This window comes from Apus apus, chromosome 5 (assembly GCF_020740795.1).
Source record: "Apus apus isolate bApuApu2 chromosome 5, bApuApu2.pri.cur, whole genome shotgun sequence".
Classification (NCBI taxonomy): Eukaryota; Metazoa; Chordata; class Aves; order Apodiformes; family Apodidae; genus Apus; species Apus apus.
In genome coordinates this window covers 50804163-50820641 of record NC_067286.1, presented here as the reverse complement: position 1 = coordinate 50820641, position 16479 = coordinate 50804163, and the positions used below count along the sequence as shown (strand labels likewise).

Below are 16479 nucleotides of genomic sequence, written 5' to 3'. Positions count from 1 at the left end.
GCATCTTTTTAAAATAAGACCTTTTCTTGTCTTTGTGAGTGATCAGTGTGGCTGGCAGAGTCTATTGGCCTTTGTCCTTACGAACCAAGGACAGATGGAATTCTGAAAGTTTAAATTTTGGAGTTGTCCTACGAAACCCCTACTGCTACTTGGTTTCTGGGCTTTTTCCTGGGCTTTTTCTGTGTAATATTCTGGTGTTTGACACAAGAAGCTCTGAAAGTAGGTAATTTGGGGAAAGTATATCAAGTCAGGTAGAGTGTGTAAGTGAAATTGTTCAAGTGTGGTATTTGTTGCGCAAAGCTATGTTTACTGTTACCCTATATAAAAGGGTATCTTTTTGACTGATGGAAATCCTCTTACAACAGAGGAACGTACTGGCACGTACTTAAACTACCTGAGAACTCCAGAGTTTTCAGAGGACTAATTGCTACATATGCTCGCTCTAAGGAAGCACACTGCTGAAGAGCTGCTGTCTTTTAGTCTGCCCTCTGATCTTTACAGTAGATATTAACAGTGAAGGTTTTTTTCTTCTTTTTCATGTATCTTAACAAATTCTCCCATTTTCAGGAAGAAAAAAGACTTGGAGGCCATTGAGACTCCAGCACCAACTCATGAGATTGTGATTGTTGAGCAGCCAGAGCTATTCTACTTCATCCTTTTCTTCTGGGTGCTGGTCTACTGCTTCTTACTCATTCCACAGTTTCGTAGCAACAAAGCTTGATCACTCTGAGGTGTGGAAAAATAAAAGGACAGTGGCTGGATTGCTTTGTGTTTCTGCAAATGAATATGTTCCTTCAGGTGAAGCACAAACAGAAATATAGGACCTGGTATTTGCATTTATTATCAGGTTATCCTTAGTTCCTCTACTGTTGTGCTATGACAGTGTCTAAGCACATTTTATATTATGGTAATTGTGTAAATATATATAAAAATGACCTGATTTAGTAGACACAATTTTGTACATTTGTGCCTTGCTTTATAAGATGCTAAATAAAACCAGATAATTATCAGTAGAAATAGGAACAGTTCAGAGCTCTAGTCTTCAAAAATTATTCTTCTGGCTTCATTTTCTTAAGTAGGGCCTGACAGCTGTGAAAGAGAGGTGGTGTTGACTTGCCTATGAACCTGGCCCCCTTGCAAGGGCAAGGCTAGAAATGCTTTTTCATGTTCTCCATGGAACTTTTTAAGAGAGCTGGAGGCAGAGCAGAGCTACAGGTGGTGGAATATGCTTACCCCAGGAATTTCTTACCATTCTAATGGCAATACAGTGGAGCAACAAAATCAGTTTGAGGATTTATTTGGGCAGGGGAGTTTGTTTTTTTAGGATTTAAATTCATGTTTATCCTGCACCTTTTGTTATGTTGAATTTGTAGAAATAAATTTGGTGTGGAGAAGTGTGAAGAACACGTTAGCTGCTTCTTAGGAGGGATTATATGGGAAATCTTAGCCCAGAACTTCTGTAGTGAATACCTGAAGAAATACACTTTGTATGTTACTGATGGTGGCTGTTTTTGAAAAGATCTTCAAGAAATGTAATAATTTTGCCAAGAAGATAGCGTGGTTTGGGGATTTTTAAATTTATTTAAAAAAAAAAAAGAAAAAGTACCTCACTGCTTCTGAGGCTGCTTCTGCTGCTTTTACTTACCTGATCATGTGAAGAGTTTTCTTTTTTGAAGATACAAAAAATAATAGGTAACCTAATGCTGAAGTTACTGTTAAGGCACAAGTGCATGGTAAAAAGATTAGAAATATTCTTTAAGGGCCCAAATCAATAAAGAAATTACAGGTAGAAAATTAAATGCAGAGAAATGTTGACAGCTGGTATTGACTTTCTAGTGCAATTGAAGAAATTTCTGTGGCTTGTCCATAGACACAGTTGAGTCACTTCTGCATCTTCTAATTTTTGTCCACATCAGTTATCACTTTAGGATATCTGATTTAGGATTTTTGCCAGAGGAGTTGTACCCATGTCTTACAGAAGGAGAATTCAATTTAACAGCAGTAACTTTTTCTCTGTGTGACTTTTAGGAAAGCCACTATTTTTCATCAGCACATTTTTAGTTTCCTAGTGTGCTTTATGCGACTATGTCACGTTGCTGCTTCCACTAGAAAATTCATAAGGTTGACTGCAATGTGCTTCATAAAATGAGGAGCTTCATAATTTATGTTGAGTGAAAGTTACAACATGCGGCTGCAAGTTTTACTTATTTTGTTTTAGCATATAGTATATCTCTGCCCTGGCTTAGTTTTCAGTTGAACTAATAGTGCCTGGTATCAGGACATCTCAGGATATACAGCAATTTATTTGTAGGTATTTAAAAGCTTTTTTTTTGTCATGTGATCTGCTGGGGTAATCCTAACCATCCATCACACTTCATTCTTCTTTACAAGTTTTCTGTTCCCCTGAGATTTTTCTTCTAAGCTGCTGTTAGAATTCAATAGCAGCAGTGCATGGCAGGAGATCTTAAACACTGAAGGTAAAAACCTGACTCTCTTTCAGTCAACAGAAAGTTGAAATCTTTCCTCTTTTGTCCTTTCATACTTGATTGAAGCTGGATTCACCCCAGGAACCTAAATGTAAGATCCTTTGTGCTTGGTGAGGAACAGATACAGATTTCCTAACTTAATTCTGTGTAAATCACTGTAAGGAAAATAGTCCATCATCTTGCTGATGAAAACGTTCAGCATTTTGAATCATCTGATTTTGTTATGCATGAACCTGTTTGTACTTGTTGATGAAGAAACTGATACCTTCTTCCAAAAGAAAACCTATGCTGGAATTTTTTAAGATGCTTTCTTGAAGTAGGCTAAAATATAACATTGAAGGGCTGGTGCTTTTTACTGAAAGAATAAAACTTAATCTGAGAAATTTTATATCCTTATCTTGAAAACCAGTGAATGGGGTATGGCAGCTATTTAACAGCAGCAAGTAGCAATGTACATTAGTTTGGAGTAGAAGTGTTGAAAGCTCTTCACTATATCCCACTCTTCCTAGGCTCCTAGGTTTATGACAACATTTTGTGAGCTTTTGTATCTTACTCTCTGGTCCTTCCATATATCTTAGTCTTGAGCAAAGATTATCTGGAGTTGGATTACAGTCTCTTCATAGCACTTTACAGCTGTCAAAGTTTATTCCAATAAAATAAGCTCCCTTTTTGTCTTCTTTTCTTCCTCACAAAAAAAAATTAATCAGAATGAGGAGGTCTTTGCATGTCTCATCTAAGCAACTGATATCTGTAAACAATATGGGATGGAAACTGATGCTGGCAACTTCATTATAAGGTATTTTCTTGCATGAGGGAGAAAACCCAGAGTTTTCTTTCTTGCTTTCCACTAATGAACAGTTACTGAAACAGTGAAATGAGCAGTTTAAATGTCAAACGGCATCCAGCAATTGTCTTGATCATCTCAGTGTTTAAGCTGATATACAGTTTCCAGCCTATCCCATTAAGAGATGGAGATTGTTTCTTCCATGCAAAACAGATGAAAAAAACCCTAAATTAGTCCATGATACCTGGCATTAAGTTGCTTTCCATATTTAGGTGTGGTTTTGATGTAAGAGAAGCAGTCTACCTTAGCCATTCCATGGGTAAGAACATCCAGGGTAAAGCGTTAAGAGAGATGATACTGGCATGGTCAATGGTGCATGGAAAGAGATGGAACTCTTCAAGAGTTTTGCCATTATATGAAACTGCAGAAAAGGACACCTGCATAGGCAGCAGCTGCCCCCACTTGACTTGCAAACCTCTTATCTCTTCAGTCACAGTGCAAGATCCAGTCCCTCAATGCAAGTACCCTATTCTGAAAACAATGCTTATTGTTGGACTTTGTGTCCTATTCTGAGCTTACAGGCTAAAAGTCTGATTGTGAGGCATTCAGTAGGGCAAAATCTGTTCTAACTTGCTGGCTGGAGGACTGGCTTGAGGCAGTGTAGGGTTTAAAGGCCAGTGGGCAATCTGTCATCATAATTTTCCAACAGATAAGTCCATTGTTTGAATACAGGAATTTTTTCCTGAATCTTTTACTAAGTTTTTGAAAAATGCTAAGCTTGAACTGGCCTTATTTAGCAATTTGATTTAGCAGCAGAATTGAGATACACAAGGGAACCAATCTGTTAAGACCATTTCTAAAACTGATTGTCCTTGGGAGAATGTGTGGATAGCACAGTATTGTGAAGTGTACGTGTCAGGAAGAGCTCGAGAATCACTGGATGAAGGATGTTTGGTGTTCACAGAAGCAGCATTAAAGACTGAGAGACAGCTATGATAGGATGGTTCAATGTTACTGTAGTCATGTAACAACTGCAAAGTGTTTTGTTGTGATTTTATAGAAAGTGCAAGGAAAGAGATGCTATTAAAGAAAGAACCCCACTAAACATTTATGGGGCAGATGGTTTAGAATTGAAGAAATGAGTTAAACAGTCTACAAACTGCATTATATATAGCCTGTGCCAAATTGTAAGAAATTACCAGTGCAAAGATAGGGCAAGCACAAGGGTACAGTAAAAAAAATGACAATCACTTTTCAATGCCATGAATGTTTTTGATGGATTGAGCTCTAAAATGTATTTTTATTGAGTTTTTAGATTGTATTGAATGTGTCTACAGAATTTTATGCAAAGCTTGAGAGTTCAGCTGTTTTAAAATGATTTTTTTATATAGCAGTGATTATTTTATCTATATATTTAATAGAAATGTAAAACCATTTTAAGAGTACCTGTAAAATTCTATGTATGTGATATGATTATTTATTAATTATTAATAATGAGAATGAACATGAAGCTATGCATCAGTCGTCATCCATCTGAAAACTGGAAGCTGCAAACAGGAGAAGAGTTCTTAATGCAAAAGACTTGAAAAACATGGGAAATGATTGAATACAATTGTGTGATACTTAAAGCTGCATAGCAAGATGTCATTTTGTGATGTTAAACTTTCAGCTAAAGTTGCAAAATATACTGAGTGATTAAGCTACTTTCTTCCATTAAAACTTCCTGAGGCTGAAATTTCTACATGTTGATATTTGGTGTCTAAATACACTTAAATCCTGTACATCTTCTGGAGGCACTCAATTTATTCCAGCTCAGTTAGACTGTAACTTCTTTATCCAAGTAGTGCTCCATTGAGTTTACAGGGGTACTATTCAATACCTAGGGGTTTTTTTGGGTTTTACGCACCAGTCCCCACAGAGTCAGAGCTTTAGAAGATTAATTTGACCAGTGTATGTGGTATCATATTCAGCCATCTAAGAAGATACTAGTTATAACAGCGCACTGTCACTTATGCTAGCTTTAAGTACTTGGAGTCCCTTCTTGCCAAATGCAAACTTGAATGCATCCAGTGATGTGTTCAGTTCCTCAACTTCTGTGGAAGTCAATGCAACATGTCTGTGTGCTAAGCACACACTACAGGATTGGGCCCTGAGGGGACCTAAATCAAGGTTAATCGCACAGGCCAGGGAGTAGCTGAAGCCTGTGCATTGCCCTTAGGCTGGATCCCCTCAAATCCAACCTACACAAACAATCCCACAGCCTTCAGTTGACCCCTCTGTGCACATAGTATTTGTTTGCGTAAAATCTGCAGGATCAATCCCCTCGTCTTTCTGGGAAGTTAACATCCATATCCATTTTTTATTTAAGAGACCAGCAGTGGGGGAACAAGTGACTGGAAGACAAGAGCGAGGTTACAGGCTGGAATGTGGCCGTGAAAGCTCCCAAACCGCTGCAGCCCAAAGTTCTTAGCCTGACAATAGGCTGCTGGCTGGTTTCCATTGAGCTAACAGGTAGTGCATCCCCCCCCCCCCGCAGCGTACCACTGCTAACATTAAATGACAGCTGCCCAACTTAGGATTGTTCACGTTCCAGGTTTGTATCTCAACAGGACTTGCAGTATGGCCTGTTCCCACCCACGCCGCCCCAGGATCGTGAGGCTGTTCATGCCGGAGGGTGGGAGGTATATGTACATTAAAAGATATGGAAAAGTCATATTCTGAATCAGGGAGCTTGCTTACCCTGTCCATTGCTTGATGCAGCTCTAGAGCTCACAAGGGGTGAAAAAAAACCTTTTATTCAAAGTCCACTTCAGGGTTATCTTAACTGAAATTAGGGAACATCAAAGAATTTCCTTCCTCTATCTGTGAGACATGGAAAACTTCCTTCCCCCTTTTGATGACTCCTTTCCAGGCAGCTGCTACTGCTGATATTGGAAAATGAAACTTGTGTTGTTTTCTCACCATGAAGGGAATGTCTAAGTTAATGTCTCTGGAACATAAGACTGGCCCCTAGGTGATTAATATACTTCTTTCTTCATGAAAAGGTTAGAAGGGGCAATAAAAATAATTAATTTTACCTCAGTGAGAAATAGTAAACCACACCATTCAAGGAAAGGCTAGATCCTGGTCTTCACTGCTGTGTTCAAGTCAGGTAATATTTTATTCCCAAGTTAGTTTCATTACTTTCACCGGGCCTTTCTGAAGTCTCTCTAATTCACAAAATAGTCTTGCTCTGTGTCCGAGGGCCAAATTGTAGAGGGGGTCCTGATCCACAGCCATAATTATTAGACTGTAGCAGTAAATCACCAGGGTTTAGTTAGAAATGACCGGTCTGTTTAAAATCATGTCACTTTCAAATGATATACTGCTCGATTTTGAAATGCAGTCACTTTTTAATGCCAAATAACTGACACAAGTCAAATGAGTCTATTTTTATTGTAATAAAAAAATTTAACTTTGCTTTGTCTTGAACAAAACAAAAGGTATTTTAGTAGGCATACCACTTTGTGCCGTTGTGTTCTTCTGTGTAAAAAGCTGAAGAAACTAGTCCACCCTTCACATTAGAATTCTCCAGTTTAAAATGTAATCTGTAAAGTGCTAGTTTGCTAAACAGCTAATGAGGGATTTTTAAGCTGAAGAAATCATTTGTAAGTAAGGAATGTAATATTGAAAACACGGTTCTCTTTGGCAAGTGGTGAGAAATGATGCTTATTTATATCAGAACAAATGCTGGGAGGATTCAAGTGGTATCAAAAGATACACTGAAGGAGATGCATTTTTTGTACTTTCAAATACATTTCTTCTGAATGCTTTCAATCAGTGGTATGTAGTGAATGTTTGCACTTGTTGCTCAAAGCTATTTTTTGTGAGAAAGAAATATATTATTGTGTATAGTTGGTACACTAGAAAAGAAAATGTTTTTAGAAACTGCTATGCTGTAATAGGAATAGTATTTACTAGCTAATAGTTCCAATTTATTTTATAAATCTCCAATTTTGAAATAAATGGACAGGCTTCCTGTACATAATCTGGTAAGCTGTGGGTTTGTCCTTTTCCTCCCAAAGAAATCTACTCAAACATCACAGTTCAGGAGAGCTCACCACTTTTTTCATATTTTATTTATTCATTATTATGGTCATAATATGTAATTTCTATATGTATTATATATCACACGCAAATTATTATATTTTTATTTATTCAGTCATTTTCATGTCCAGAAACAATACTCACTTTTTAGCAGGGAACACCTCAATAAACAGAGCAAATTAATAAAATGCATTGTTTCCCCAGCTACACAAAAAGTTACTTTTAAGTGTAGAGGAAGAATCTAAACCTTTATGCTGGTCAACAAACAGAATTAATTTATTTTTTTTTTATAAAGGTGAAGATGTAGTAAATTATTAATGCACAGAAATTTGTATTATAAAAGCAAGCCTTGACAAAGCTTACAAAAAACCAGTTGTGATTAATTATACACTTACAGTTCAGTTTATCTGGCCTGTTTCTATGTAAATATTTAGACTTGTCAATTAGTAAATTACTAGGGGCAGTACTGATTTGTATTTACTATGCTTCTCCCTCTACACCTTAATTTCTGTTGCAGTATTTGAGAAAAAGTACAACAGAGGTGCAATACAGTTCACAATCAGGCCCATAATCTGTCTCCTGAAAAAGATACACTAGATAAAGACAGAGAAAGAAAACAGTATATGAAGAATGGGGTAGGAGTGCTGCTTCTTTAATTAAAGTTTGGTGAGTATCATGCTTTAGGAATTGGAAATGTTCCTCTGTTCCTTCTACAAAATCAGATGTGCTTCTCATCACCCCTGCAGTAGCTGGTACCTGTCACAGAATCACGGAATCACCAAGGCTGGAAAAGACCTTTAAGATCATCAAGTTCCTATGACCTAACACCACCACATCAGCTAGACCATGGCATCAAGTGCCACATCCAGCCTTTCCCTGAACTCATCCAGGGATGGTGCCTCCACCACTTCGCTGGGAAGTCCATTCCAATGTCTAATCACCCTTTCCGTGCGGAAGTACTTCCTAATATCCAACCTAAGCTGTCTATGGGACCATCCTCCCCTAGACCTAGTGTTTCTAGGTAGTAAGAGAACATTCATAACACTGTTGAGAAGCTGGTGTATTTGATAACTCAGTCCTGTTAGCAGTGCTGACTTCATTACCGTAACTTGAAAATCTCTAGACACAATTTGAGACCAGTAGCTTCTCTTGGCTTACATGGAGAAAAAAAAGTCAGTGGTTTTGTTTTGTTTTGGTTTTTGTTTGTTTGGGTTTTTTTAATTGGATTTTTTTTTGCAACTGACACTACGATCAGGACCTTGCAAGTGGACTGGGGGTGGTGGTGAAGTTCAAATATGCAAGATGGGTCAGCTCAGAATGTGGGGAGTAGAGTAAGTTTTTACAGGTGTATGGGATCCAAACTTAAGTTCAAGCTGAAATACAGTAAAAACAGGAATTGCTGGACTTGATTTCTGGGATAAAAGTAATTCTGATAGAAACTGCAGAAACAATTACCCTTATCACTGCTGCATAAACACAATTTTTGTGGCTTAAAGAAGATGCAAGTGCAGGAAAGGAAGCATACCCATCTGGATCATGGCAGCAATAAAGACAAGCACGGGGTTCATTTCAGGTGAGGAACCACATAGGAGTATGCACACTGAGTACCCTCACTTTGGTTGTGTAGCAGCCCAGACCTCCTAAGGATAACCTTGGACATCATGCCTATATTCTGGTTGCTAGTCTATACCAGAACCATCATTCTCTCTTTGGTCCTTAATTTACCTGATGGCAGCAGGGACAGCAGGGGCTGGATTACATTCAAACTGCTGGGCAGGTATAACAAAACCTTAGACTTGCATCATGATTTCTATTAAGACACCAACACAAAGTAATAATCTTGAGTTGATATTTCTCTTGATGTTACAAGGACTACTTCCAGTACAGTTAATTGCAATAATTTATGAAATGCCTTCTAGTGACTAATGCCATTCCTTGGTTAGACTGTACCACTGCAAGTTCTCAGTTCTTGCCAAGCTGTACACTTTACCTTGGAATATCATGTAACATATGATCAAAGCAAAATGTATAGCTCCACCTGCTGTAAATACTTTGAATTTATAATTTTTTTGCATTTCTTTTTTATGGCCGATCTGTACTCTAGGGAACTGATGTATCGCTTTGCTGATACCTATTTTCTGCATGTTGGCAAGTATCAACATAAATACAGCAGCTAAGAACATTGCAAAGTGGTATTTCTCAGTTCTCAGGCAAAAAGGAGCACAAAAAAAGTGAGTATTTCAAGGACATAAGAAACTTTTGTTACTCACTGTATGATAGATTTTTTGTACTGTGTCATTGCAGCTGCTTGTGAAATGCAGGAATTACATGGCTTGCGTAAGTCTGTGACGAATGAGAGGAGATTCCCAGTTACACTTCTGCTAAGTAATGGCTTTCCACAAATCAGGAACAGCAACACTTTTTTCCAGGCAGAAGTTAACAATACTGAATTGCAAAGGAAGAGTGAATATCCCATTTTTTTATACTGATTTATAAAGCAGACCAGCAGTTTAAATAGGTCAAAAAAGACACTAAAGCAGTTAAAAATTCTAGTCTTTCTTGCACTAGGAAAACACCCTTATTCATAGTTACAAAGTTTGGGTCACTGAAGTGCCAAAGCAAGCAAAAAAAAAATTCTATAGTATCTTAGGGGGAAACTAAAAGTTTGTGCAACCTAACACCTTTTTAAAACCTCAGCTCCAGTTTTAGGAATGGAATCTGTTCAAAATAGGTTCCTTCTTTCTTTCTTCCAACTTCCTCCTCCGTAATCATACCTGCAGCCTTTTCTCATAACACGTTGCAGGTGTTATTTTTAGCACTGTGCTTTAAAATGTTTGCAATTGCTCTTTTCAGCAGTAATTCAGAGCTATGAGCTGGAAAACCTGGTAGTCAGACTAAGGGCCATTTGAGAGGAAAGTCTCAAGCTAAATTTTCTCAAGTGGGGTGCAGAACAGGCACATCCTTTCCTGGCCAGAAACTTTAATACAAGGCTCTGGCTGGTATTTTCTTGATAACTGCCAGCTTGTTTCAAAGTGCATTATTGAAACAGTGTGTGATGCAATGACAAAATAGCATCACGGCTGGTAGCAACAGGAGGGAACAACAGAGGTCACCATTGTCTCACGGGAAGGAATCTCTTCCGAGTCCATTTTAGAACCTGAAATAGAGCCAAAAAGCACAAAGCTTGCTTTCCACTGGCATGATTGCACAGTTCTATGGCATGAACAAAGACAATTACTTGTGACACAGTATATTTTTTAAAATTTCCTCTTTTCTAACCTAAACACTATTTTTCTTACTCTTACCCAACAGGAAAAAAACAGAAACAATCCCCTCATCCCTTACCCATATGATATTTTTAAAAGGCAGGTATGAATGTCTCTTTTTTCCTGTTGTCTTAAAACAGTTATCTTATAGAGTAAGACATCAGTATTTCCAGTACTAAAGATACAGGGAAAGCTGTTATTTAGTACATTATTACTTATTCTGTTCTGGATTTTAATTAGTTGAACTATTCTATTTGTCCAATGACCAAGTTGTGTATCACACTGATGATTTAATCTTAATTTTACTTAAAAATCTTTGTAAGAAATTTGTGAAATCAAAATAGAAGTCCATTTTGTATTTGGGCTTAAACTCCAAAGGTTAGCTGGTTTAGTATGACAAAATACTCATTTCCTACAAAGGAGAGAGGATAGTGGTAATAGAATAATAAGGAATAGCACAATTTTTATCTTAACTGTGCTTTTAAATAAAAAATGCCTGTCAGCAGGCAGGCTTGAGGAGGAAGAAGCTGTGCAGGAGGACACTCTTTTTTAATATGAAAATAAATTCCAGAATTCTCCTGGTACTCATGTGTTTTGTTTTCTGTGTTTTAAGTTTTATGCTTGCCTTCTCTTTGAACCTACTTGAATTGGATAAAATTCATTATTTAATCTTGGCCTGCAGAGGATTAAGGAGCATTTCTTTCTGCTCTATTTTACATTAGAAATAATCAAGAATGCCAATTTCCTTCAGTACTTCAGCTAAAATTGGAAAAATAGACCCATATGTTGTGACAGTTCCCACTGGATAAGACTGAACAGCTGCTCCTCTCCCTAAGCTTTTGTCAGGGGATATAATTATTCTTCCATCCATAAAAAACAGAAGGATGCCCCTTCAATGCTATAAAAACCCTAACATTATAATATTGAAAAACATGGGCATTCTAGAAGATGCACCCTAAAGAGCAGGAGAGGTTTGAGCCAAGAAAACACTTAATTTGACAATACTCTAGGCCTGTATATCACTTTTAATCTGAAATAATTCTACTAGAGATGGTTTAAATCAACTTTACAGAGCTCCAGTTAGCTTTATCTTCTCATACCGATTTTGTAGGCATGGTTATATCAAGAAAGCTGGTAAGTCCCTGAGAGAATGCAGATGGGAGGAGGAAGGCTGTACCCCCAGTGACAGATCTTCCATTGCATACAGACTGCCTTCAGCACAACTTAGAAGGAGACTGGCTGGCCAGAACTGGTGTTGCATTGCATTTATGGTTGTTATCTTATTAGGCAACAAGGAAGATCTCCATGCTTACAAAAATCTCTGCAAGCAAAACACTACAAAACCAATCCACAAGGAAACCCTTTCTTGTTGGTCAGCTATTTCATTTCTCCATAACGTAAATGAAACTCTGAGAAGGGCATCAAGGCAAAAACCATGAGCTATTAACTCCAGGGACAGTAACAGGATCATCTTAGAGCTGATCACTGACACTGACATTCACTGACATTGCAAAAGATGAGCACAATGCATTGAAGAACAGGGTGATTTCAGCCAGATGTAGATTTTTCACAGTCACTTCCAGACACAGCTCTTCAGGAGTGAAGCATCAGTTCTGTGCTCCACTCTTATGGTCGTTGATGACAAGACATTCAGCAGGATGATTCCACTCTGGATCCATAAGCCTGCCTTTTATTTGGGGGTATGACCACATGCCAATGGGATGCGATTATTGCCTTAAAATCTCTGACAATCCATCAAGACTTACATTATGCTGTAAAACTAAACGTAGCTCCAAATGTACTTCTTGTAAACTGATTCAATCCAGTCCTACATCTGGCCTTACTGACCAGTTCTTCACACTTACAACTGAACCTTCTCCTACATCAGATATTATATAGCAGTTTTGTTGTGTTACATCCCAGTTTAGGCAGATAATTTGTCCAAGGCCTTTTTCACTGTCTTACAAGTTTCCTCATAATTTTCCAAGGATAGTTTGTGGATTGTTGTTACTTGCCACAGAAATAAAAGCAGAAAACAGTAGCATGCAAATCATAACAAAAATTGTGTTGCTGTTTCACCATCATACGCTTCCCTGACAGGTTTTGATGGCAGAAAAGTTCCCCTATTAACAGCTGTTTAACCCAAGCAATTCCAGAAAAAAAAAAAATAATAAAAAATAATAAAAAATTTAGTAGTAGCTAGTAACATGACTCAAGCAAGTGTTGGCAAGAAGCTGGAGTGAGACCAGTGGTCCACATAGCCAAACATAAGCAATGGGATAAGGAGATGCTGCTTAGGAAGTACAGCTAAGTTCAACCACCTCCAGAGTCCCTTCTTCCTTCAGGGCCTAGCACCACCATGGGCTAAGGGATGCCGGCTCCCTGGTGGAAAAGCAGCGCTTCGCCTTCAACAGGAGGCCCCTCCTGACGGAAATAACCACCTGTGTCTACCGAAAGGCGGGATTTCGCTACACAGCACTCCCTACCGCTGCCAAAGGGATCGCCTTTCTCCCAGGGCTTGCCTGGAGCCGCACAACCCCACTCCCTCGGCCTGCTGCCTCCAGCCCCAGCGAGCAGCCCGGTGCTGAGGAGGCGGCACCGCAGCCGCGCACCCCCCACCCGCCAGGCCTACCCCCAACATGGCGGCCGCCGCCTCCGCCTCGGCGCCGCCGCCCACCGCCTCCCGCGCGAGCCAGACCCGCCCCGCCGTGCGCGCCCTCGCCGTCCTCCGGCGGGGGGGAGGGGAGCGCGCACGCACGTGAGCCCCTGGACCACCCGGCGGCTCGGCGGCAGGCGCTGTATCCCGCTACCGCATTGGCTGCCTTGTGAACCTTTCACCTTTCGCTCGGCTTTCGCCGCCAATCGCCTGGCTCCTTTCATAGCGTGGGGGTGTGGAGCGTGTGAGCTGCGCGGGGTGGGATTCTCGGAGCGGGCTTGCGCTGCGAGCGTTGGGCGTCCGCCGTCGGTACGGGTGGGGAGGGGCGGGGGAGGTGCTCCGTTTGCGTAGGGCCGGCCGCGCGGGGGGCAGGGAGGGGGAGGAGGCTGTCCCGGGCCCAGGTGAATGGAGGAACCTGACAGTTGGGGGGAGTGAGGCGGCGGCGGCGGGGAAATGGCGGTGGCGGCGGCGGCACAATGAGACGCGGCCTGTAGTGGGGGGAAGCGCCAGGCTGGGTCCCGTCCGAGCAGGTAGGAGATGGCGGCCCCGGCGCTCCTGCCCCCCGCCCCGGGAGCTGCATGGCGGCGGAGCACGGGTGTCGGAGCCCGCCGCCCGCGCCGGCCTCAGCTCCGCAGCCCCAGCGTCGCCGCCGAGCGGGGTGGGATGGCGACGGTAGCTCCCTCCCCGCCCTCTCGCCGATGGGCCCCGGTTAGGTCTGCCCCGCCTCCGTCCCAGCGGCCGTCCGTCCGTGCCCCCGCGGGGCCCCGCTGCTCCCGAGGCCGTCAGCAGTGACCTCGGGGCCCACGGGCTCGGTCTCGGCGGCTTCCCGCTGGCCCCGGCGCTGTCGGGGCCCGGGCCCGGCGTGCTGGGCGGCGGTGAGGGCCGCACGGCGGGGGCCGCGCTCTTGGCCCTCTCTGCTTTGTCTGCTCTGGCTTCGCGCCCCCCGGGCAGCCGCGCCGGAGGCCTGCGCTCTGCTTCCCGGGGCTGGGGAGCTCCGGAGCCCTTCCGCCGCGGTGCGACGGGCTTGGGAAGGCTGTGTAGGGCAGTAGAAGAGTTTCCACTCTGAAACGCTGATGTTCAAGGCGGTGTAACAAACTCTTGGCTCTTCACTGTGCTTTCTTGTCGTCCTCTGGCACTATAAATGAAAGCAACACACGGAGTAGAAAAACGTAGTGGCAGCGTGATTCAGGGAGACCCCTGTACTATGTGGCCTTCATTTGAAAAACAAAAGGTTATAAGTATTTTTTGCACTAGAGTTTGTTGCTGCGTTAGATAATAAAAGAACCCAAAAAAAAACCAGACCCGAAATGGTTTGTGATACTGATATCTGCAAGACAGGCATATTTTTAATATATTGTCATTACCCAGAAATTATTATTTTAAAAAAAGTGAATCTCCTAGTGGTTCCATTAACTTCAGCCACTAAAAGCCTGGTGGATACTTGGCACTTTGGATGATGAGTTATGAGTGTTTTAGATGTTAAGATTTTGGACGTCAAGTTATGTGGTGGGCTCAAGTGGTGAAAGTGTATAGGTTGGGAGGTGTTTACCATGTTAGAGAAACAAAACGGAATGGACAATCAAAACAGAATTAACTTTGCAGACAGTTCACACTAGGTTGTATTAAGGTTTATGCTTTTACTTCTTGGAAGCTCTGTTGAAGTGCAAACTGCAAGTGTATGTAAGTTGTCAGGTGGTGTTTGTTTAGCAAGTTGATTTAGACAAACTGATTTGGTTTCTAGTATGCCATAATTATTCTCCCAAATATCTCTTAAGAGACATTTCCCCTTGTTAAGCTGTAGTCTTATCTATGGGCTTTAAAGGCTTTTGAGGATGCTACTAGGAGTTTTCAGCTTCAAAATAGATTAATGTGTTTAGAAGTGCTGAACTCTGAATTAGCTGTTTCTGAAAGTATTGTGGTGATGCAGTACTGTGGAAGTGGCAGCTCAGAACCCAATAGTCAAAAGGTGAAAAATGCTAGAATTAATTAATTGAGAAGAAAGAGACATCAATATGCCATTCTTTCTGGTGCCTTATACTAAATGCAGTTTGGGTATTTTGACTTTATCTCTCTTTCACTTCAAAAAGGTTGTATTAGGCTAAGAGAAAGGAAGATAAAAAATTGACTGGGGCTTTTCACCCAGGGAAAGAGATACCAGTGGAGGGATAAGAGACATTATGAAACTTTGATTCATGAAGAAAGTAGATAAGGAGCTGGGTTTTGTTTGTTTTCCTTGTTTTTGAAAGGTGTCTGTATTCCACAGATTCAGAACAACTGAATATGTAGCACCCTGTGTGACTAAAATATTTGGTGCAGCAGTGTATTTGAAATACAAAAAATTTACAAGGAGGCTGAAACAATTAATTTTTAGAGAAAGTGGTCAGACTGTAAAACACAGGAGTATCTTATCAGATTCAGCAAACATCAAGATGACTGGTCAGTGGAAGGTATTCCAACTTGTCCTGGTACTATACTCCTTTATACATGTCCTCCGTTGGTCACTGTTAGAGGGAAGTCAACAAGATTTAAACCTATTTTGTCTGACATAGTATTACACTAAAGTTTTTATAGAAGTTATACTTCTTTTTTTGAGAAATACCTTGGTCTTCTATAGCTTAAGAGAAGAAAAAAAAGCAGTTCGAAAAAACTGTTGTCATGATTTTGGAGTACTCTAAAGATGTTTCTTATTTTCCATTAAAAAAATTGTAAAGTACTTTTCCTGTTTTTCAGAAAAGTTAATGGATTGCACAGAGTTGCTTTAGCACAGATGATTAGAGTCTGAGTATCACTACTTCACCCATGTTCACTTCCAGTATGAACTGGCTAAATGTGCATCTGTAAGTGAATGCAAATTACTGCCAAAAACAAACAAAAAAATTTGTATCCCTCCTAGATGTGCAAGGAGTCAGTAAAATAGCTGTGATAAACTTGGAGTTTAAATACTCTGATTTCTCTTTAGATAAGCTTTGGAATATAAGTGAAAGCAAGAGTTTCAGAAGATTTTGAAAATTATTTTATGCTTTAGGGATGATAAGGGTTATAGTAAGTGCTAAGACTAGAGACAGGATTTTTATTTTGGGGAATTATGTGGTCTTATCAGGCAGCAGGTGGAACACCAAAATCTTCTTTGACGTGGGTTGTTCCATGTATTCTGTGATTCTCTGTGAGGAAATCCAGTTGTTTTTTTCTCTCCTGTAGATG

General features: G+C 40.6%; 2 protein-coding genes across 6 annotated transcripts in view; both read left to right on the top strand.

Annotated features, from left to right (window-relative positions):
- The window catches only part of CLMN (calmin), a 77230-nt gene extending 72225 nt beyond the window's left edge, over positions 1-5005 (top strand). For both annotated transcript variants that reach the window (XM_051621949.1, XM_051621948.1), the window contains exon 13: positions 568-5005. In XM_051621949.1, the coding sequence (XP_051477909.1) occupies positions 568-721 (154 nt within the window). In that variant the 3' untranslated portion in view covers positions 722-5005. The remainder of the gene's footprint in view (positions 1-567) is intronic.
- An 8545-nt stretch (positions 5006-13550) lies between these two features.
- Positions 13551-16479, top strand: part of DICER1 (dicer 1, ribonuclease III) — a 66964-nt gene continuing 64035 nt past the window's right edge. Inside the window, exon 1 of one of the 4 annotated variants that reach the window (XM_051621931.1) lies at positions 13551-13587. The gene's annotated coding sequence lies outside the window, so the exon portion shown is untranslated. Of the gene's footprint in view, positions 13588-13652; positions 13809-16479 lie in introns of those variants that run through there. The other 3 variants (XM_051621932.1, XM_051621934.1, XM_051621935.1) reach the window with 3 other exon arrangements.